Source organism: Oncorhynchus clarkii, chromosome 23 (genome assembly GCF_045791955.1).
Source record: "Oncorhynchus clarkii lewisi isolate Uvic-CL-2024 chromosome 23, UVic_Ocla_1.0, whole genome shotgun sequence".
Lineage (NCBI taxonomy): Eukaryota > Metazoa > Chordata > Actinopteri > Salmoniformes > Salmonidae > Oncorhynchus > Oncorhynchus clarkii.
In genome coordinates, this window is record NC_092169.1 from 19,601,520 (window position 1) to 19,626,795 (window position 25,276).

At 42.0% G+C, this 25,276-nt stretch overlaps 1 protein-coding gene across 1 annotated transcript in view; it reads right to left on the reverse strand.

Moving 5' to 3' along the window:
• Positions 1-25,276, reverse strand: part of LOC139381452 (attractin-like protein 1) — a 337,715-nt gene that overhangs the window by 116,522 nt on the left and 195,917 nt on the right. The window contains exon 27 of the mRNA XM_071124992.1: positions 24,271-24,349. Coding sequence (XP_070981093.1) covers positions 24,271-24,349 — 79 coding nt within the window. The remainder of the gene's footprint in view (positions 1-24,270; positions 24,350-25,276) is intronic.

Here is a 25,276-nt window from a genome sequence, read left to right on the forward strand (position 1 = left end):
ACCGTGTGTCAATCTAAGTAAAATAATAAAAATATTCCCATCAAAATCAGTCAGTTTAAGAGATACGTTTTCTTGCATGGTTGAATTTGTATAGCGTCTCACAATCATCACATAAAACGTAGCCGGCACTGCCATCAATCTCCATGTATGATGTCAACTTTTTCTGCACGTTCACAAAATCACATGCCGATTGGCATGTAGGCTATTGGGCGCGCATACAATTAGGCCTTAAAGCTTATGCACTAATCCAGGTAGCCTAAAACAATGAAAGAAAAACCTTAATATAGCCTATAGATTTAAATTACACAATAATGGATTTTTTTAAGGCAGTGTTTTCTCTTTATTCAACCCGCACATCACTACTGCATACGTCACAATTCCACATGTGTTGATAAGCGTGTATTTAGATATTCTATATGTATGACTCTGGATATGGGCTGTACCATAATTGTATGATTATCTGGAATGCTTTGATCATAGTGGCTAATGTTAAAACAGTCTGACAGGAAGGCGGTTTAGCGTTAAGTGGACAGTCTGTTACTAGCAGAGCAGGATGCAGATATCTCACTGTTAATCCTGTTTCTAAGCTTCACACTTCAGGACAGCAATCCAATTAACCACCGATCCCACATCTAGCTGATTATTTAACAATAGAAAATACATTTTTAAAGTCATGTCCCACCCCATTCTTCACTTTTCCTTAATAAGTCTACTGTTGTTGTCGTTGTCTAACACACTGTCGTTGTTAGATTCTTAATATCATTAACATCATTTTTGTTATAATGAGTTTCCCTGCCCCTCATTCCCCGCCAGTCATTAACTGGCAGTCAGCCTGCAGAGCTGATTATGGCCCATCAAAACTACACCTAAACTATATCACACATACTGTATAATAATAGAGTTAACCTAAAGACAAGATTAAATTGGCAATAGTCTGATGGGTGAGAATATTATCAATTGTTAAATTGTATATGAAGACATATGAGTCTGAAAATAACATTGATATACAAACGGACAAGGTGACTGAGTTCATCAGGAAGTGTATAGGGGATGTTGTTCCCACGGTGACTATTAAAACCTACCCAAGCACAAAGCCGTGGATAGATGGCAGCATTCGCATTAAACTGAAGGCACAAACCACTGCATTTAACCATGGCAAGGTGACTGGGAATACGGTCGATTGCAAACCGTGTAGTTATTCCCTCCGTAAGGCAATTAAACAGGCAAAATGTCAGTACAAAGACAAAGTGAGACATATGTGGCAGGGTCTGCAGACAATCACGGATTACAAAGAGAAAACCAGCCACGTCGCAGACGCAAACATCTTGCTCCCGGACAAGTTAAACACCTTCTTTGCCCGCTTTGAGGATAACACTGTGCCAACGACGCGGCCCGCTTCCAAGGACTGTGTCCGATAGGAGTAAGACATTTAAGCGCTGGAGTGCTGTTCATTGACTATAGCTCAGCCTAGTAACCATAGTAACCTCCAAGCTCATGATCAAGCTCTGGGCCCTGGGTCTGAACCTCGCCCTGTGCAACCTGGTATTGGACATCCTGAGGGGCCACCCTCAGGTGATGAAGGTAGGAAACAACACCTCCACTTCCACTGATCCTTGAGACAGGGGCCCCACAAGGGTGCATGCTCAGCCCCCTCCTGCACTCCCTGTTCACCCATGACTGCATGGCAAGAAACGCCTCCAACTCAATCATCAAGTTTACAGACGACACAACCATAGTAGGCCTGATTACCAACAATGACGAGACAGCCTACAGGGAGGAGGTGAGGGCCCTGGTGGAGTGGTGCCAGGAAAATAACCTTTCCATCAACGTCAACAAAACAAAGGAGCTGTTCGTCGACTTCCAGAAAAAGCAGAGGGAGCACGTCCCTATCCACTTTGACGGGACCACATTGGAGAAGGTTGCTTTAAGTTCCTCGGCGTACACATCACTGACGATCTGAAATGGTCCACCCACATAGACAACGTGGTGAAGAAGGCGCAACAGCACCACTTCAACCTCAGGAGGCTGAAGAAATTTGGCTTGGCCCCTAAAACTCTCACTAACTTTTATAGATGCACAACTGAGAGCATCCTGTCGGGCTGTATCACCACCTGGTATGGCAACTGCACCGCCCGCAACCGCAGGACTCTCCAACCGGGGAAACTGCCTGCCCTCCAGGACATCTACAGCACCCGATATCACAGGAAGGCCAAACAGATTATCAAGGACAACAACCACCCGAGCCACAGCCTGTTCACCCTGCTGTCATCAAGAAGGAGAGCTCAGTACAGGTGCATCAAAGTTGGGACCGAGAGACTGAAAAACAGCTTCTATCTCAAGGCCATCAGACTGTTAAATAGCAATCACTAGCCGGCTACCACTCGGTTACTCAACCCTGCACCTTAGATGCTGCTGCCCTAAATTCATAGACATGGAATCACTGGTAACTTTAATAATGGAACACTAGTCACTTTAATAATGTTTACATACCATTTTACTCATCTCATATGTATAAACTGTTTTCTATTCAACTGTATTTTAGTCAATGCCACTCCGACATTGCTCATCCTAATGTTTATATATTTCTTAATTCCATTATTTTAATTTTAGATGTGTGTATTGTTGTGAATTGTTAGATATTACTGCACTGTTGGAGCTAGGAACACAAGCAACAAAAAAAAGTTACTTTTGCAAATGCTCCTTCAGAGTCACAAGCAGGTAAGACATGTTGATGTCTATATAGTAACAGAGAGCAGATTCTGCAGTTTCTGAATCACATATCCTTGCCAAACAACTCTTGAAAAAACCCTTGAGGTCTATTTCAAAATATACCTTTTGGGCAGAATTACCACGATTCCATGTGCACTCCAAAAACTCAAAGCAGAGTACATATTAGTACTGAAAAGCATTTTCTTAGTTTCATAATGTTCCTCAAGACCTGCCGTTAACGAATGAATAATGATGGTGTTAATTTAATGAATTTTAACACTAATTGTGATGTTTTAGTGGTTTTTCATTGTACACATAGAATAATGAAATCATGAAAATGCTATTGTGTTCTTTGAAATACATTTTCTTTCGTATTCTAATGTTACCTAAGACACAAACACAACCAAATTATTATTTTTGTGATAGCATATATGAAATGTATTTATTAGACTGTTAGAATGTTGACGTCCAAAATACTCATCATAGGTTTGAAGAGGGTCCCCGGGGCCAGGCTTTTCAAGTGTTAACAATTACTCCAGGGCATCATTGACGCATCAGGCACTGCACAGCTGTGAAATTACATTGAATGCTTTTAGCAATCTCTGTATACCATCCAGGAACGTAAATACAGTATGTACCGCAAAGATTTGAGAATCCAAATGAATCTTGCTCACAAATAACACAAATTGTAAAAAGCAAGCTCAAGATCGTGTTCTATTTCCACTGTTGTATACCAAAGAGATGTATTTCCGTGTACAGGTACGGCCATTCATTTAAACAACGAAACATCCTGACCAGGACTCAAACGTAACAACACAGCACAGTCATTTTAAAATCATCCTAAAATAAGCTGTAAGTGGGATTCAGGCAGGGATGATTGTCTGGTGTATTGTGATGGAAAGTATAAAGCGTTATTAAGCGGGGTGTTCTCACTGAGAGTGCTGGTCCACCTCCTAGTCACAAAGAGCAGCTGGGGGAAGCTATGCAATGGGGATGGAGCAGGTTTGCAGAGTGTATGTTTGATGCATGTGTCTAGATATTGTCTGAATATTATATTGGACAGTCTCTGTGTGAGGGTCTCTGTGTGTGTACATGCATAAGGGAGAAAGGGACATTGATTGTGTGATGGTCTGTGTGCGTACAGAGCCTTCAGAAAGTATCCATACCCCTTGACTTATTCCACATTTTGTTGTGTTACAGCCTGGATTCAAAATTGATTACGTTTATTTTTTTCTATCACCCATCTACACACAATACCCCAATAATGACAAAGTGAAAAAAAAATTGTTGGATGTGTTGAAAATAAAATACAGAAATCTCTCATTTAAATAAGAATTCAATACTTTGTGGAAGCACCTTTGATGGCGAATACATCTTTGAGTCGTCTTGGATGTCTGTATCAGTTCGGCACATCTGGGGTATTTTCTCCCATTATTCCTTGCAGATTTTCTCATGCTCTGTTAAGTTGGAAGGGGAGCGGCGGTGAACAGCAATCTTCAATGGGATTCAAGTCTGGGCTTTGGCTGGGCCACTCACGGACTTTCACATTCTTCTTCTGAAGCCATTCCAGTGTTGCTTTGGCTGTATTCTTGGGGTCATTGTCCTGTTGGAACATAAATCTTTGCCCCGAGTCCAAGGTCATTTGCACTCTGAAGGAGGTTCTCATCAAAGATGTGCCTGTATTTGGCTCCATTCATTGTTCCATCTATCCTTACCAGTCTCCCAGTCAAATCAAATCAAATTTTATTTGTCACATACACATGGTTAGCAGATGTTAATGCGAGTGTAGATAAATGCTTGTGCAGTAATAACCAACGAGTAATCTAACCTAACAATTCCACAACAACTACCTTATACACACAAGTGTAAAGGGATAAAGAATATGTACATAAAGATATATGAATGAGTGATAGTACAGAACAGCATTGGCAAGATGTAGTAGATGGTAAAGAGTACAGTATACACGTATGAGATAAGTAATGTAGGGTATGTAAACATTATATTAAGTGGCATTGTTTAAAGTGGCTAGTGATACATTTTTTACATACATTTTCCATTATTAAAGTGGCTGGAGTTGAGTCAGTATGTTGGCAGCAGCCACTCAATGTTAGTGGTGGCTGTTTAACTGTCTGATGGCCTTGAGATAAAAGCTGTTTTTCAGTCTCTCGGACCCAGCTTTGATGCACCTGTACTGACCTCACCTTCTGGATGATAGCGGGGTGAATAGGCAGAAGCTCAGGTGGTTGTTGTCCTTGATGATCTTTATGGCCTGCCTGTGACATCGGGTAGTGTAGGTGTCCTGGAGGGCAGGTAGTTTGCCCCCGGTGATGTGTTGTGCAGACCTCACTACCCTCTGGAGAGCCTTGTGGGCGGAGCAGTTGCCGTACCAGGCGGTGATACAGCCCGACAGGATGCTCTCGATTGTGCATCTGTAAAAGTTTGTGAGTGCTTTTGGTGACAAGACTAATTTCTTCAGCCTCCTGAGATTGAAGAGGCGCTGCTGCTCCTTCAACACACAGTCTGTGTGAGTGGACCAATTCAGTTTGTCTGTGATGTGTACGCCGAGGAACTTAAAACTTTCTACCGTCTCCACTACTGTCCCGTCGATGTGGATAGGGGGGTGTTCCCTCTGCTGTTTCCTGAAGTCCACGATCATCTCCTTTGTTTTGTTGATGTTGAGTGTGAGGTTATTTTCCTGACACCACACTCCTAGGCCCCTCACCTCCTCCCTGTAAGCCGTCTCGTCGTTGTTGGTAATCAAGCCTACCACTGTAGTGTCGTACGCAAACTTGATGATTGAGTTGGAGGCGTGCATGACCACGCAGTCGTGGGTGAACAGGGAGTACAGGAGAGGGCTCAGAACGCACCCTTGTGGGGCCCCAGTGTTGAGGACCAGTGGGGTGTAGATGTTGTTACCTCCCCTCACCACCTGGGGGGTGGCCCGTCAGGAAGTCCAGTACCCAGTTGCACAGGGCGGGGTCGAGACCCAGGGTCTCTAGCTTGATGATGAGTTTGGAGGGTACTATGATGTTAAATGCTGAGCTGTAGTCGATGAACAGCATTCTCACATAGGTATTCCTCTTGTCCAGATGGGTTAGGGCAGTGTGCAGTGTGGTTGTGATTGCGCCGTCTGTGGACCTATTGGGGTGGTAAGCAAATTGGAGTGGGTCTAGGGTGTCAGGTAGGCTGGAGGTGATATGGTCCTTGACTAGTCTCTCAAAGCACTTCATGATGACGTAAGTGAGTGCTCAATTACCGTTTTCTTGGGAACAGCAACAATGATGGCCCTCTTGAAGCATGTGGGGACAGCAGACTGGGATAAGGATTGATTGAATATGTCCATAAACACACCAGCCAGCTGGTCTGCGCATGCTCTGAGGACGCGGCTGGGGATGCCGTCTGGGCCTGCAGCCTTACGAGGGTTAACACGTTTAAATGTTTTACTTACGTTGGCTGCAGTGAAGGAGAGCCCACAGGTTTTGGAGCGGGCAGTGTCAGTGGCACTGTATTGTCCTCAAAGCGAGCAAAGAAGTTATTTAGTCTGTCTGGGAGCAAGACATCCTGGTCCGCGAGCTAGTTTGCTTTTTGTAATCCGTGATTGACTGTAGACCCTGCCACATACCTCTTGTGTCTGAGCTGTTGAATTGCGACTCCACTTTGTCTCTATACTGACGCTTAGCTTGTTTGATTGCCTTGTGGAGGGAATAGCTACACTGTTTGTATTCAGTCATGTTTCCGGTCACCTTGCCCTCGTTAAAGGCAGTGGTTCGCGCTTTCAGTTTTGCGCGAATGCTGCAATCAATCCACGGTTTCTGGTTTGGGAATGTTTTAATAGTTGCTGTGGGTACGACATCGCCGATGCACTGGCTAATGAACTCGCTCACCGAATCAGCGTATTCGTCAATGTTGTTGTTGGATGCAATGCGGAACATATCCCAATCCACGTCATCGAAGCAGTCTTGAAGCGTGGAATCAGATTGGTCGGACCAGCGTTGAACAGACCTGAGCGTGGGAGCTTCCTGTTTTAGTCTCTGTCTATAGGCTGGGACCAACAAAATGGAGTCGTGGTCAACTTTTCTGAAAGGAGGGCGGGGGAGGGCCTTAAATGCATCGCGGAAGTTAGAATGACAATGATCCAGGGATTTACCAACCCTGGTTGCACAATCAATATGCTGATAGAATTTAGGGAGTCTTGTTTTCAGATTAGCTTTGTTAAAATCCCCAGCTACAATGAATGCAGCTTCAGGATATGTGGTTTCCAGTTTACATAGAGTCAAATAAAGTTTGTTCAGGGCCATCGATGTGTCTGCTTGGGGGGGAATATATACGGCTGTGATTATAATCGAATATAATTATCTGGGTAGATAATGCGGTCGACATTTGATTGTGAGGAATTCTAAGTCAGGTGAACAGAAGGATTTGAGTTTCTGTATGTTGTTATGATCACACCACATCTCGTTAATCAGAAGACATACCCCTCCGCCCCACTTCTTACCAGAAAGACGCTTGTTTCTGTCGGCACGATGCGTGAAGAAACCAGCTGGCTGTACCGACTCCGATAGCATGTCTCGAGTGAGCCATGTTTCTGTGAAGCAAAGAACGTTACAGTCTCTGATGTCTCTCTGGAATTCAACCCTTGCTCGGATTTCATCAACCTTGTTGTCAAGAGACTGGACATTGGCAAGTAGTATGCGAGGGAGTGGTGCGTGATGTGCCAGTCTCCAGAGCCTGACCAGAAGACCGCTTCGTTTGCCGCTTTTACCGCGACGTTGTTTTGGTTCGCCGGCTGGGATCCGATCCATTGTCCTGGGTGGTGGGCAAAACACAGGATCCTCTTCGGGAAAGTCGTATTCCTGGTCGTAATGATGGTGAGTTGACGTTGCTCTTATATTCAGTAGTTCCTCCAGACTGTATGTAATAAAACCTAAGATTACCTGGGGTACCAATGTAAGAAACAACACGTAAAAAACAAAATACTGCACAGTTCCCTAGGAACGCGAAGCGAGGTGGCCATCTCTGTCGGCGCCGGAGTCCCTGCCGCTGAAATGCATCCCCATAACATAATGGTGCCACCAACATGCTTCACGGTAGGAATGGTTTTTTAGATGGGTGATGGGCTGTGCCTGGCTTTCTCAAATGCATACCGCTTTGCATTCAGGCCAAAGAGTTACAGACCACAGCATCTTTTGCCATAATATCTCATTCTTTCTTTTTTTACTAACTCCAGGCTTGCTGCCATGTGCCTTTTTCTCAGGAGTGGGTTCTTGGTCACCTCCCTGACCAAGGTCCTTCTTGCCCGGTTACTCAGTTTGGACAGAAGGCCAGCTCTAAGCAGAGTCTGGGTAGTTCCATATTTTTTTTTATTTCCCAATGATGGAGAGCACTGTGCACCTATAAACTTTCAACACTCTAGAAATGGTTTTATTCCCTTCCCCAGATACTGTATATGCCTTATCACATCTCTATCTCAGAGATCTATGGACAGTTCCTTGGACTTCGTGGTAGTTCCTGCTCTGACATGCACTGTCAAGATTGGGACCTTATATAGACAGGTGTGTTTCTTTCTAAATCATGTCGAGACAATTCAATTGGCCACAGGTGGACTCCAATCAAGTTGTATTGACATCTCAATGATGATCATAGGAAACTGCATGCACCTGAGCTCAATTTCGAGTGGCATAGCAAAGGGGTGTAAATACTTATCTAAATGACATATTTCTATATTTCATTTTCAGTACATTTGCAAACATTTCTAAAAACATGATTTCACTTTATTATTATGGGGTATTGTGTGTAGATGGGTTTAAAAAAAATATCAATTTTGAATTCAGGCTGTAACAAAATGTGGAATAAGTATTTCTGAAGGCACTGTACATACAAAGATAATTAGGAATTGTCATATGCTGACATTAAACAATACGCTTTTCACATTTCTAGTTTTGACAGATGTCATCAGTCATCAAACATGTCATTACAAATCCAATGAAACATTTTCTTTTAAAACACACATGGCTAAAAACAGTGTTGTTGTCTTTTTAAGATTTTTTTTTAGCTACTGTATCATCTCCATCTTTTGCATTATTTGAAACAGGTCCATTTTCATAACACCAACCTGCTTGCTAAACAAACACACATAATTTAAACTGCAGCCACTACAATTTCCATCCCCAGACAAATGTATTTGCATCTAGCTAATCAGAAATAAATTCAGCCACAGTAAGGACATTTCTAGGATGTAAAGCAGGGTAAATTAGATAATGGCAATAAAACCAGGCTGTGTCCTTTTTATTTGCAATAGAGCTGATTGAAGGGGGGAGAGCGGACTCTGGGGACGTTGTTGTTTGCTACATTAAAAATAAGATTGAGACAAAGATAGAGGTCTTGTGTCAGCATTCCCTCGATGTCTGTGTGTGGGTGTGTGTGTGCATACACACATACACACGGGCTAAATTCACACACATTAAAATGCTGCCAGCCGACACTATTGGCGCTTACAGCTTTAGAATCAGTCTGACAGCAACAAACCCCCTCATCACTGAAACCGGACGCAGAACACGATGATCCCAACAAGCAAGAGAGAGCATGTAGATGCCAAGCTGTATGAGAGGCAGGCTGTGTTCTAACTAATGAGACACGAGGACAGAGTGCCCTCTACAGATGCTTTAGTCCAGCGTGAGAGAGCTCTGACTGCATGCTGGCGAGGCCATACATCTGCACCTTACCTTCAATGTGGCTGTGTGTCCCCACTATGAGTATACACTTGTAAGTATGCATGCTATGAGATACCCCTAGAAGAAGTAAACAAACCTATCAGTGACTACACTGCAATAAGTGTTAAGAGATAAATGGGAGGGGTTCAGAACTTTTGTGAAAAAGCACAGTTAAACAATATATGGCGAAAAGAAACTGGATGGTCCTCAGAAATAGATGGGAGGGGTTGAAGGTAGCAGAAGTATAGGATTAAAAACAAACAAACAAATACATATTGTAAAATAGATTGTGTCCGTAAAATGCAAATAGTATGTATAAGCTGGAAGTAGAAGCCTAAGTGTTGAGGTTCATTAGTTTACTCCAATTTTGGGAGTATATAGAATGTGTTGTTGACGTCAGAAGTTTACATACACTTAGGTTGGAGTCATTAAAACTCGTTTTTCAACCACTCCACAAATTTCTTGTGAACAAACTATAGTTTTGGCAAGTTGGTTAGGACATCTACTTTGTGCATGACACAAGTAATTGTTTACAGACAGATTATTTCACTTATACTTCACTGTATCACAATTCCAGTGGGTCAGAAGTTTACATACAATAAGTTGCCTTTAAACAGCTTGGACAATTCCAGAAAATGATGTCATTGTCACGACTCCCGCCGAAGTTGGCTCCCCCGCCTGTTCGGGTGGTGCTCGGCGGTCGTCGTCACCGGCCTACTAGCCGCCACCGATCCCTTTTTCTTTTCGGTTAGTTTTGTCTCATTTGTTACACCTGTTCCCATTTTGTGTGTGCTTGATTTGCTTCCCTATTTAGCGTGTGGAACCCGCCCCTTTGTTGTGAGGGATTATTTTGATGTTCACGTTGTGTCGTTGGTGCTCTAGACCGTGTTACCCGTTGTTTTGGGTTGGTCAGTGTTTAGCGCCCTGCATGTTTGGGCATTTACTTTTGGTACCGCATTAAAGTGCATCTTTCCCCTGGACCTCTCTGCTCTCTGCGCCTGATTCCTCTCTACACACCTAGCCAGCCGTGACAGTCATGGCTTTAGAATGCTATAGGCTAAATGACATCATTTGAGTCAATTGGAGGTGTACCTGTGGATCTATTTCAAGGCCTACCTTCAAACTCAGTGCCTCTTTCCTTGACACGAAAGGAAAATCAAAAGAAATCAGTGAAGACTTCAGAAAGAAAATTGTAGACCTCCACATCATTGGGAGCAATTTCTAAACGCCTGAAGGTACCACATTCATCTGTACAAACAATAGTACGCAAGTATAAACATCATGAGACCACGCAGCCGTCATACCGCTCAGGAAGGAGACGTGTTCTGTCTCCTAGAGATGAAAATACTTTGGTGTGAAAAGTACAAATTAATCCCAGAACAACAGCAAAGGACCGTGTGAAGATGCTGGAGGGAACAGGTACAAAAGTATCTACATCCACAGTAAAACGAGTCCTATATCAACATAAACTGAAAGGCTGATCAGCAAGGAAGAAGACACTGCTCCAAAACCGCCATAAAAAAAGCCAGACTACGGTTTTGGGACAAAGATCGTACTTTTTGAAGAGAAATCTCCTCTGGTCTGATGAAACAAAAATATAACTGTTTGTCCATAATGACCATCGTTATGTTTGGAGGAAAAAGAGGGAGTGCTATGAATGCTTCTTCTAACCCATAACTTTTTACTACATACAACAGTACTATTAAATTATATCTTTACATTAATATATATAATTTATAAGTCCAAAAATGGATGTAGCAACTACAGATTGCCCCTTTCAGTCTATCAAAAGTGTGTGAGTTTGAGCATGTGTCCATTAGGCTTATGGCCTAATAAAAGCCTAACTTTTATTCCATAGGCTGAGATCCGCACTATGCAGCTGTTACAAGAGCACATTTTTCCCTTGCTGTCCACTGGTTTCAAAAACAATGATTGATACTGTAGGCAGCTTAAACTTCTTGAATTCAACCATTATTGGGTTCAAATACATACTTAGATTTGTGAACTGCCATCCACAACAACCACAATCCGTAACACACAAATAGCTAAATGAGAGAAATTGGTTTCTCAAATGATTGCCTCGCCTGGTTCACCAACTACTTCTCTGATAGAGTTCAGTGTGTCAAATCGGAGGGTCTGCTGTCCGGACCTCTGGCAGTCTCTATGGGGGTGCCACAGGGTTCAATTCTTGGACCGACTCTCTTCTCTGTATACATCAATGAGCTTGCTCTTGCTGCTGGTGAGTCTCTGATCCACCTCTACGCAGACGACACCATTCTGTGTACTTCTGGCCCTTCTTTGGACACTGTGTTAACAACCCTCCAGGCAAGCTTCAATGCCATACAACTCTCCTTCCGTGGCCTCCAATTGCTCTTAAATACAAGTAAAACTAAATGCATGCTCTTCAACCGATCGCTACCTGCACCTGCCCGCCTGTCCAAAATCACTACTCTGGACGGCTCTGACTTAGAATACGTGGACAACTACAAATACTTAGGTGTCTGGTTAGACTGTAAACTCTCCTTCCAGACCCATATCAAACATCTCCAATCCAAAGTTAAATCTAGAAATGGCTTCCTATTTCGCAACAAAGCATCCTTCACTCATGCTGCCAAACATACCCTTGTAAAACGGACCATCCTACCAATCCCTGACTTTGGCGATGTCATTTACAAAATAGCCTCCAATACCCTACTCAACAAATTGGATGCAGTCTATCACAGTGCAATCCGTTTTGTCACCAAAGCCCCATATACTACCCACCATTGCGACCTGTACGCTCTCGTTGGCTGGCCCTCGCTTCATACTCGTCGCCAAACCCACTGGCTCCATGTCATCTACAAGACCCTGCTAGGTAAAGTCCCCCCTTATCTCAGCTCGCTGGTCACCATAACATCTCCCATCTGTAGCACACGCTCCAGCAGGTATATCTCTCTAGTCACCCCCAAAACCAATTCTTTCTTTGGCCGCTTCTCCTTCCAGTTCTCTGCTGCCAATGACTGGAACGAACTACAAAAATCTCTGAAACTGGAAACACTTATCTCCCTCACTAGCTTTAAGGACCAACTGTCAGAGCAGCTCACAGATTACTGCACCTGTACATAGCCCACCTATAATTTTGCCCAAACAACTACCTCTTTCCCTACTGTATTTAATTGATTTATTTATTTTGCTCCTTTGCACCCCATTATTTTTATTTCTACTTTGCACATTCTTCCACTGCAAATCTACCATTCCAGTGTTTTACTTGCTATATTGTATTTACTTTGCCACTATGGCCTTTTTTTGCCTTTACCTCCTTAATCTCACCTCATTTGCTCACATCATATAGACTTGTTTATACTGTATTATTGACTGTATGTTTGTTTTACTCTATGTGTAACTCTGTGTCGTTGTATGTGTCGAACTGCTTTGCTTTATCTTGGCCAGGTCACAATTGTAAATGAGAACTTGTTCTCAACTTGTCTACCTGGTTAAATAAAGGTGAAATAAAAAATACATTCAAAAAAGAGAGCAGCAGTGTGATTCATGCACTATGTAGATATCAATAATAAGTGATATCCGTATCTCCGTAGACTTCACCACTGCTGTTATCCTTACCTCCAAGTGTTTATTCAAGTTTGATAATCTTTGGATGCTGACAGCAGTCGCAGCATTGCAAGACATAGCTTGGACTGTAGCCTACAAAAGCATATTCCTGCTCTTTTCCCGCAATCCATCAAACACATTTTGTGTGTCATCATTTTTATTGTATTTTATTTAATTTAACCTTTATTTAATTAGGCATAGTCAGTGGTCTCTGACTTGTGGTCAGACTCGCTCAACTGTTTGAATGTCATTGAGAAATATTTTTCTCAGCTAACATCCTTTCTGAATTTTAAAAGTGAACCTCAAAGTAATCATCTAGTTTTTCAAAGTATCTGTAATCTGATTACAATATTTTTTGCTGGTAACGTAACACATTACAGTTACGTTTTTTTGTAATCCCTTACATGTAACGGATTCCATGTAATCCGTTACTCCCCAACCCTGCATATATGTGTATGCATGTATCTATACAGTCCATTCAGAAAGTATTCGGACCCCTTGACTTTTTCCACATTGCAACGTTATAGCCTTATTTTAAAATGTATTAAATAAATAAAAAAATCTAATCAATCTACACACAATACCCCATAATGACAATGTGAAAACAGGTGTTTTATTTTAAAACACAGAAATACCTTCTTTACATAAATATTCAAACCCTTTGCTATGAGACTTGAAATCGAGCTCAGGTGCATCCTGCTTCCATTGATAATCCTTGAGATGTTACAACTTGATGGGAGTACACCTGTGTAAATTCAATTGATTGGACATGATTTGGAAAGGCACACACCTGTCTATATAAAGTCCCACAGTTGACAGTGCACGTCAGAGAAAAAACCAAGAGGTTGAAGGAATTTTCCGTAGTGCTCCGAGACAGTATTGTGTCGAGGCACAGATCTGGGGAAGGGTACCAAAACATTTCTGCAGCATTGAAGGTTCACAAGAACACAGTGGCCTCCATCATTCCTAAATTCCTAGAACTGTCGGTCCACTAGGGACATGTTTTTAATGTATTAAGTGTGTATGTTTATCCTCTGTTACCATATAGTTAGCTAGTAAATAATTAATTAAACCAATTTGTGTAGTACTGAATTATAAGTGAGGCTCGGTTTTTGCAGATGCAAGGTTACAACTGTTCAGAATGATGATATGATACAAGGTTATGATTAATAAGTTGACTGTTTATGGATGAGATAGGTAAAGACCTTCAGAGTTCAATTCGGGAGATGGTAACGCTTTAAAGAACCACTCTCGTGGTGCCCCAAATCCTAATGAGTTAATTGTTACATGATTAGTTTAATTGGGTAACAATTAAACAATTAAAGTTAGTTGATTAGATAAATAACAGTCATCAGATGAATGAAAGTAAAGTCACGACAACATGGGAGAACCTTCCAGAAGGACAACCATCTCCGCAGCACTCAGCCAATCAGGCCTTTATGGTAGAGTGGCCAGACGGAAGCCACTCCTCAATAAAAGGCACATGACAGCCCGCTTGGAGTGTGCCAAAAGGCACCTAAAGGCCTCTCATACCATGAGAATCTCTGATCTGATGGAAGCAAGTTTGAACTTTGGCTAGAAAGCCAAGCGCCACGTCTGGAGGAAACCTGGCACAATCACTACGGTGAAGCATGGTGGTGGCCACTTCCTGCTGTGGGGATGTTTTTTAGCAGCAGGGACTGGGGGACTAGTCAGGATCGAGGGAAAGATGAACGGCGCAAAGTACAGAGAGATCCTTGATAAAAAACCTGCTCCAGAGTGCTCAGGACCTCAGACTGGGCGAAGGTCCACCTTCCAACAGGACAACGACCCTAAGCATACAGCTAAGACAACGCAGGAATAGCTTTGGGACAAGTCTCTGAATGTCCTTGTTTGGCCCGGACAGAGACCGGACTTGAACCTGGTTGAACATCTCTGGAGAGCCCTGAAAATAGCTGTGTAGCAACGCTCCACATCCAACCTGACAGAGCTTGAGAGGATCTGCAGAGAAGAATGGGAGTAACTCACCAAATACAGGTGTGTCAAGCTTGTAGCGTCATACGCAAGAATATCGAGGCTGTAATCGCTGCCAAAGGTGCTTCAACAAAGTACTGAGTAAATGGTCTGAATAGTTATGTAAATGTGATATTTCAGTTTTGATTTTTATACATTTGCAAACATTTCTAAAAACCTGTTTTTGCTTTGTCATTATGGGGTATTGTGTTGAGATTGATGAGGGGAAAAAACTATTTAATACATTTTAGAACAAGGCTGTAAGGGTCAAAACACTGTCCGAATCCACTGTATATGTGTATATATTTACAGAAAATATATGGGGGATTGGAAATGATGCAGGCAATTACACTGATGGAAGCTATAATCTACCTGCAATATTAAAGCTGATCTACCCCCCCCCCAAAAAGAACTATCAAAAATAAATAAAATGGAAGACATTTCAGACACCAGCCTGAAGTCAACCCCCACCATCAATCACCATGACAACAAGAACCAGCATGTCAGAACATACCTCAGAATGTGTAGGGGGATATTATTACAAAAAGTGAGCCTTGGGAAGGAAGAAAATAAATGAAACCAGAACAAACACAAATAAAACTGGTGTGGGCCACGTTATGGCTCCAGGGAGACGTCCTTGCCACGTCCCTCAGAGCATTAGGCGCAGGGTCCCTGGCTCCTTTGAAGATTGACATTGGAGTTTGGCGACGGGCGTTTCAGATCCCTGCGAAGCTGGGGACCTTCAGACTAATCTACCGTCAGATGATAAAAGCAGTCACCTGTGAGGAGCTGATAGTGTGGAGTCATTAATGCACAGTGGGCCCGCAAACATCACAGCTGGGTTTGAAGACTGATATAGTGTCCCTGTCTCTCATATTTACTCCAACTTCTGTGTCCTCGTCGGCCTATACCCCAATACAATGTATTAACTATCGATCATACAGCTTGTACCCAAAACAAACTAACACAAACTCGGTTGTGTTTACTTATGCTTTATGTATAATCTGATCATTCTGATGAAAAATTGTGTTTTATGGCTTAGAACATATGGTAGACTGGCTAACATGGTGGTATAATACAGTTCACTGTATGAAAGGACAAACTGTGGTTTTAACCAAATCGTCCGATGAATCTATCCCTAAATGGAAAGAAAACTGATGATCTTTCTGTCTTGAATACATTGATGAAAGAGCATGGTTAGACTTAGACTCCGCCTGTATGAGTGCTGTGGTGGCACGCAGAATAGCTGGCAGCCTATCTGACTGAGTGTTGCTGATGTTCAGCGGCTAGGTTAAGCAGCACAGCATCGAGGCTCATCCCTTTGCTTTGTTTACACTGAGGCTGTCCAGGGGAGCCAATGCTTGGCCACATTAAACCCTCCTAATCTACCACCTCTATTAATGGCTGCCAAATATGGGGTAAGGGTGATTTGATGCCAACTGGCCCAGACAACATAATCTGTCCAACAGGAGATTGTGGTCTGTGTTGCATAGAGTGATAGGTCTATAGAGGGTGCCAAGTACCGTAGGCCTTCAGAGTCACCTCAACTCACAGAATAAAAAATAAAAAAATCTTTATTCAACTAGGCATGTCAGTTAAGAACAAATTCTTATTTGCAATGACGGTCTACGACCAAACCCGGACGACGCTGGGCCAATTGTGCGCCGCCCTATGGGAATATGCTATGGGAATAACTTTCTCATCAGAATAATTCTGGAGCAGCCACAATAGGTGGCTGCTCCACTACTACCGGAGAATATAATAACTTCAATAACTAGACTATCAAACATCTAAATTATTAAATGTGATTACTGGAAGCTGTAATTGCTTTCAAATTTGGCTAATTTGAGAATAGCAGGGACAAGTTAAGAAAAAAATAGCCTTAAAACCTCAAATTTAATCACATTTCTGTTCATTATGTAAAGTTTTTGCAGCTCATACAGCTGAATATCTCTAAACTTTAATGCAATAATGACAGCAAAGAAATGACACAATATGTTAATTACGTTATGCAAAGTCTAATTTAAAATAATAAATATAATGGGGAATTGTGGTAATTATCATACCGACACCAAAAGGTCAGAAGTGCCCAGCCTTAACAAGTCTCACCTAATATGATAACGCACACAAACACACACACATACAAATGATGGTTTAATTTATGCCCACAAAATTAATGTTGCTCTTTTGAGGACGACAGCGGCTAAACTAAATTACAGGAATAAATCAGCATTTAATCAGAGAATTGGGCAACATCTGTCTGTGGTTTGGAATAGCAGTTACATTGGACTGGGGACTAGAGGGGATAGATGGTAATTTCAGAGGGGAGCTGGTGAGAGACATATGCGCCACTTCCATACTCTACAATCTGACTAAACCCAATACATATTTTAGCTGTGTGAATATTTTCGGGTAAATATTAGTCAACGCTAATGTAAAAAGCTAATTTACGGCAGTAAGCTGCTTAACATGGCCATCAGACAACCAAATTATTACCACAGTAACACATAAAATTGACAATTAAATAAGAAAGCCATTATCTATTAATTTGTTTGTTTATTTGTTTATTTATTGATTGCGAGATGAAGAGCAAGCTTAATGAGGTTAGTTGTCAAAATAGGGCTTTTCCCCAGTCTACAGAGGGGCAGCCCTATTAGGGGAATCAAAGAGGTCTGTACAAGCTGTCGTGTGCATCATCATTACAATTTCAAAGTAGTTTTGATTGTTTGATCTCATATCCCAAAATTATTGTTGGAAATGTAATTAGCATGAGCCCAGTTGTATTTTCCTCTCTGCTGGTTGTGATCCATAATTAACTCTGAAGAGATCCCATTTTCACCTTCGCTAGAACAATCCCTCCAGAGTTTCACCCATAGGATATGTGCCAACAGATGATAAGCACTACTGTGAAAAATGATACAATATAACTGTCAGTACATTGCAATTAAGTCAAATAATGAGACATTTGCCTTTACCGTATTACCAAAGACAGTACAGTAAGATAGGCAAAAACTGCTTCTCCAATGGAAATCCCTGATCACGCTTGTAGGCGATGTCATGGCGACGTTGGCTATCTAAGCTCATACACAGAAACACGTCACTGGGTCTAACGGTAGTCCCGCCCCAAACTGTGCATATGCAGGCCGCCAAATCAAAAGAATTCCTTCGATATAAAGTTATTTTTGACAAAAATGTGTATGTGTCAGGTTGTCACTTTCACGAGGTTGGATTAATAACATGTTCAACTACTTAAGACATTGTCTCGAATTTAGGTTGTACCTTTAGATTTAGAGAAAATTAACAGCTAAGGAAGAATCCATTATAAGATCTGGATACATTGTGGGGTTGTCACGATACCAACATTTTACTAACGATACAATACCAGGCCAAGTATCACAATACCAAGAAGTATCGCAATTACACGGGGACAAAATTCAGAGTGTCCTAGCGTCCTGTTTGCCCTGTCCCCCTGACGCTTGTTCCCGCTTTCTAAACGCTATGCGCATGTGCTACACAAAAAACCTGTCACTGATATTCACACTTCTACTCAATACAACACATATAGAATTTAACTTCACACTGTATAATAGAATACTGCATATTATGGCGATTTGCTCATATTTGCAAAGGCCTACCTTTGATTTGGTTGGAGAAATGGGAGGAAGTAATATACATGCATAATGATCTGCATGTCATTGTGTCAGTAAGGGGAAAACACTGCATGAAACCTTCCTCACTCTTCAGTAAACAGACCCACCTAGACTGTCCCACCCTCTCACACACACTTTCTCTCTCTCTGTCACCCTCTCACTCATAAACACACCACTCTCTCTCCCACAAACATACTGATACCAACTTTAGAAATGTAAGGCACCGAGAAATAGATTGTTTATATATTTTAGGCTTACATTAGGCCTATATGAATCCTACCTTTGAAGCACATCTCATGAGTAGCAGACCTTTTTCCTTTCTTCCTGTTCCAATCAAATTTGACTGGACCTACTGTCAAGTTAGAAGGTTGTTACCTCGGTAATGTGACAGAATTTTTGTTGTTAACCAATAATTAGCTACCTGGAATTAGTTTAAAACGGCCCACGACATGGTTTGCTCCAATGTATCAAATGCACAAATGTAACAAAGAAAACTCATCAGGGACTGCATCCCCAGTCATAGTCACAGCTAAATTACACTTAAAAAAACTTTCAGGAATAGATGTGCAGGGAGAGCGGACGGAGAGAAGCAGGTGAGTGATGGCTGGAATGGGATGCGACTGCTGGCTGTCACAGTTACCACACGTGGTATGATATGAGCCTGAAAGTGAAGTGGACATTATTGGACCGGCACATACAAAAGTGACTGTTGCTTAAAAAAAATGCAACTGTATTTATAAACAAAACAGAATTCATTAACAGTTTATAACAGGCGCCAGCGGGTTCTTTAGATTGGTAGGGTCGAAAAATGTAGTAGTATCATATGAAATGGTACTACGGTATCCTAAAATGTTGGTATCATAATTATCATGACGTTTTGGTACTGTGATATTGCTGTGGAACCTGTATATCGTGCAACATTCATACACTGATAAAGATAAAACTGCATACAAGCTTTATTCACGCTAATGATTTACTGAAGCCCAAAGCACATGCGGTTTACATGGAGCAAAGGAGTCTTCTAATCACGTCAGAGGACCGTGATGCAGCATCGATTCCCCCAGGGGCCTGAGTATAATTTATAATATTCCTTTTTTTGTGTCACTTATATAACTGCTTAAAACAACAACAACCCCTAGACTTCTTGTTTACAACACATTATAAATTATATTAACAAGGCAATCTTAAAGAGAAATGAGAACTTGTTCAGAAACGACCGTTGGAGCCCGAAGAATAATAATGGCTATTATATATTAGCCCCATTTGGTCCAATTGACCAAGTCCCCGAGCACCTACTGGAACATCAACAATTTATCTCATCACTCCTGCATTAATAACATTAAAACAGGAAGATCATAAAAAGACAGCATCCAGCTCCATTGATTTGCATTGTTAATTTCCCGCTTGATGGTGCAGGGTGAGTAATGAAGGAAGTAGGTAGGAAGACTCCTGCGTAGTTAATCACAAAGTTATGAGCTGCCAGCACTGAAGTCAGACAATTGCTTTCCACTGTTTCTGACAATGTGCGCGCACGTGTGTGTTTACCTCAGTCTAGTAATGGGTCCTCTGTCCTTTCCCTCACTTCTCTCCAACATCTACCCTCGCACACAGCTAAAACCCTACCAAAAGAGTGAGTGAGTGAGTGAGTGAGTGAGTGAGTGAGAGAGAGAGAGACATATACACACAAACATGCTAACACTCCATTCCTCAACTGACCACAGGCATGCAGGTGCTAGAACAGTTCTCACACTATCTTTTTGACATCCATCTTATTCATTTGTTTGTATTTAACTACACACAGTTGAAGTCGGAAGTTTACATACACTTAGGTTGGAGTCATGAAAACTCATTTTTCAACCACTCCACAAATTTCTTGTTAACAAACTATAGTTTTGGCATGTCGGTTAGGACATCTACTTTGTGTATGATACAATACAGTTTTCCAACAATTGTTTACAGACAGATAATTTCACTTATAATTCACTGTATCACAATTTCAGTGGGTCAGAAGTTTACATACACTAAAATGACTGTACATTTAAACAGCTTGGAAAATTCCAGAAAATGATGTCATGGCTTTAGATGCTTCTGATAGGCTAATTGACATAATTTCAGTAAATTGGAGGTGTACCTGTGGATGTATTTCAAGACCTACCTTCAAACTCAGTGCCTCTTTACTTGACATCATGGGAAAATAAAAATACATCTGCCAAGACCTCAGAAAAAGATTGTAGACCTCCACAAGTCTGGTTCATCCTTGGGAGCAATTCCAAACGCCTGAGCGTACCACGTTCATCTGTACAAACATTAATACGCAAGTATAAACACCATGGGACCACGCAGTCGCCATACCGCTCAGGAAGGAGACGCGTTCCGTCTCCTAGAATGGAATGTATTTTGGTGCGAAACGTGCAAATCAATCCCAGAACAACAGCAAAGGACATTGTGAAGATACTGGAGGAAACAGGTACAAAAGTATCTATATCCACAGTAAAACGAGTCCTATATCGACATAATCTGAAAGGCCGCTCAGCAAGGAAGATATGTGGATATATTGAAGCAATAGCTCAAGACATCAGTGAGGAAGTTAAAGCTTGGTCGCAAATGGGTCTTCCAAATGGACAATGACCCCAAGCATACTTCCAAAGTTGTGGCAAAATGCCTTAAGGACAACAAAGTCAAGCTATTAGAGTGGCCATCACAAAGCCCTGACCTCAATCCCATAGAACATTTGTGGGCTGAACTGAAAAAATGTGTGCCAGCAAGGAGGCCTACAAACCTGACTCAGTTACACCAGCTCTGTCAGGAGGAATGGGCCAAAATTCACCCAACTTATTGTGGGAAGCTTGTGGAAGGCTACCCGAAACGTTTTACCCAAGTTAAACAATTTAAAGTCAATGCTACCAAATTCTGATTGAGTGTATGTAAACTTCTGACCCACTGGGAATGTGAATGAATAAATACAAGTTGAAATAAATATTTATCTCTACAATTATTCTGACATTTAACATTCTTAAAATAAAGTGGTCATCCTAACTGACCTAAGACAGGGAATTTTTACTAGGATTAAATGTCCGGAATTGTGAAAAGCTGAGTTTAAATGTATTTGGCTAAGGTGTATGTAAACTTCCGACTTCAACTGTACCTCTCTGTTCTAACCGTGGTCATAAAATAGGGCTACAGCCCCCTGTAATATATGGGATGTAGTAAAATAACTAATGCAGCTGGATGTGTGTGATATCAGTGCCCCTGGTCTTTACCCCATGGGTGACATGCTGCATTCAAGCTGAGTGTTAGTGTCCACAAAGAGAGTGAGGCACAGTGAATGCAGCATTGCAGCTCTTCTGTGACATGGGACTCTTCCTCATTAATAATGTAGACGTGTCCACAAGCAAGTGTGCTCTCACTGGGAAACAAGGCTAAACAAATACAGGGCTAGCCAGGTAAGAGGAGACTTTACACTACACTGCAGATGTCACCACCATTCATTCATAATGGAATAAAACTTTGCGTTTTGGGTTTAATTCTGCCGCATAAGCACAAACAGGTGTGTAGTACAGGTACAGTATCTATATTTGATATTCTCTGTGGCAATCCAAACCCCACACACATGCAAAAAAATAAAATAAAAGACTAAGCTAAATCCCACTAACAGAAAAATAACTTAATCATCTGAAACACAAGATATGAAAGTAAAATGGACTAATAAGATGTGCACATTTTGATAAAAGGACAGAGCTAAAACAGGCGGGAATTTTCCCCTCTGTGATATTAAAACCATGACACATCTGAAAGCACAGCATTTGATGAAGAGAAAACCACCAACTGTGGCAGCCTTGGCAGAGGAGGGACAAAACCACCAGTGTTTTAACTGTAGGAGTCCTCTTGTCAAATCTCAATGGATTTAACAGAAACCGAGCATGTTACATCTCGATTAAATCCACACTGATGTTTTTATTGATTTTAAAAGCCCAATCATGACTTATTTAAGTTGCACATTGGTATGCGTGTATTTATGTCACCGTTTTGCGGCCTGTAAAGAAAACAGAAGAGTAGAAAAAGAGACAAATGAAACCGATGTGGCATCTGTTGCAGCTTTAAGTGATATATCACTCCATTCCACTTCGTTAAGCGTCACTCCGTCAGAGTTAATTGGATCATGAGGAGCAGTAATTAAGGGGAATGGCCTTGTTTATCGCTGCGCTCCGCTCGTTAAGGAGTGAGTCGTGTTTGCAGAGCGGGCGACATTAACACAACCTTCAGAACAGCCGGGGGGGTCGGGAGTTGCCTTTGCACTGGAGGTGGGGGGGGGGGGGGGGGAAGCCTTGCCTGCAGGGGAAGCTACTAGTTAACAGCACACAGTGAGTGTGGTACAGAATGTGATGGGGGGACAACTACCGTTATGAAAACATTCTAGAGTCTACCCTCCTTTGTTGACATGTAGAGTCACAGACAAGGTCAGTCAATGTCTTTGAGGATCTGGTCTGTTCAATTGTCCATGAAAAGGTGAAGAAATCATTTTGGAACACCTTCCTAATATTGAGATTGCTCTTTTGCTCTCTCCCTGCCTGCAGGGGAAGCTACTAGTGAACAGCACACAGTGAGTGTGGTACAGAATGTGATGGGGGGACAACTACCGTTATGAAAACATTCTAGAGTCTACCCTCCTTTGTTGACATGTAGAGTCACAGACAAGGTCAGTCAATGTCTTTGAGGATCTGGTCTGTTCAATTGTCCATGAAAAGGTGAAGAAATCATTTTGGAACACCTTCCTAATATTGAGATTGCTCTTTTGCTCTCAGAACAAAGAAAATGTGTTGGGGCATAGACTCTACAAGGTGTCGAAAGCATTCCCACAGAGATGCTGGCCCATGTTGAATACAACGCTTCCAACAGTTGTGTCAAGTTGGCTGGATGTCCTTTGGGTGGTGGACCATTCTTGATACACACGGGAAACTGTTGAGCGTGAAACACCCAGCAGCATTGCAGTTCTTGGCAACCTTAAACCGGTGTGCCTGGCACCTACTGCCATACCCTCTTCAAAGCCACTTCAATCTTGTGTTCACCCTCTGAATGACACACACAATCCATTTCTTAATTGTCTCAAGGCTTAACAGGGGACATCAATAAGGGATCATAGCTTTCACCTGGATTTAGCTGGTCAGTCTATTTCATGGAAAGAGCAGGTTTTGTATACTCAGTGTACATATAGACTACTAGAAGCTCTTACCAATGCATAGGAAATCATGTATTTATGTTTAAACCCACAGAGACAGGGACAAACACAAAAACATACACATATTTGTAGACACAAACACAAACCCAGAGTCTGAGTTAGTGAGAATAGAGCACCCTCTCATTTGTGCCAGTAAGTGGGTTTGAATCTGGTGTTGTACTGTGTGATCCGCTCATGGGTCGAGTTCTAGGCAGACTACATTCCAGTCGCCCGCCAGATCCATCTACCTCCTAAGATATAGTAATCTGATACCCGTCTGCGCAGTAAATGATGTGGCATGTGACCATTGGTAGATATGCGCAGGGCAACTGCAATGTAATCTACCTGGAACGCCACCAAGGTTACCAAAAATTAGGACAACTGAGGAGATTGACCTATGACCTACCTCTCTCCTCCTGGATGCCCAGCACGTCTGTTTGACCTTCCACACCACCGCTGCCACCAGCAACAGGGACAGGAAACAGCTGCAGCAGAAAACAGCACAATCAATCAACCAATCAATCAATAAATTGTCGGCAGGTAGCCTAACTGTTAAGAGCGTTGGGCCAGTAACCGAAAGGTCGCTGGTTTGAATCCCCAAGCAGACTAGGTAAAAAAATTGTCGATGTGCTCGAGCACTTAACCCTAATTGCTCATGTATGTCGCATTGGATAAGACTGTCCGCTAAATGACTAAAACGTAAATGTGATTTTAATTAGATCATCACCCATTATCTATTCATTCTAGTATTTACATGAAATATAATATCATTTCACAACAGTACCACGAGGAGGTAAGGACAAAAGTAGCTGTACAATCAAAACTCCAGTTTCAACTGTTCTGCCTTATTATTATTCGACCATGCTGGTCATTTATGAACATTTGAACATCTTGGCCATGTTTTGTTATAATCTCCACCCGGCACAGCCAGAAGAGGACTGGCCACCCCACATGTGCTCTCTCTAATTCTCTCTTTCTCTCTTTCTTTCTCTCTCTCGGAGGACCTGAGCCCTAAGACCATGCCCCAGGACTATCTGACATGATGACTCCTTGCTGTCCCCAGTCCACCTGGCCGTGCTGCTGCTCCAGTTTCAACTGTTCTGCCTTATTATTATTCGACCATGCTGGTCATTTATGAACATTTGAACATCTTGGCCATGTTCTGTTATAATCTCCACCCGGCACAGCCAGAAGAGGACTGGCCACCCCACATAGCCTGGTTCCTCTCTAGGTTTCTTCCTAGGTTTTGGCCTTTCTAGGGAGTTTTTCCTAGCCACCACGCTTCTACACCGGCATTACTAGCTGTTTGGGGTTTTAGGCTGGGTTTCTGTACAGCACTTTGAGATATCAGCTGACGTACGAAGGGCTATATAAATAAATTTGATTTGATTTGAAATTTGATATTCTTTAAA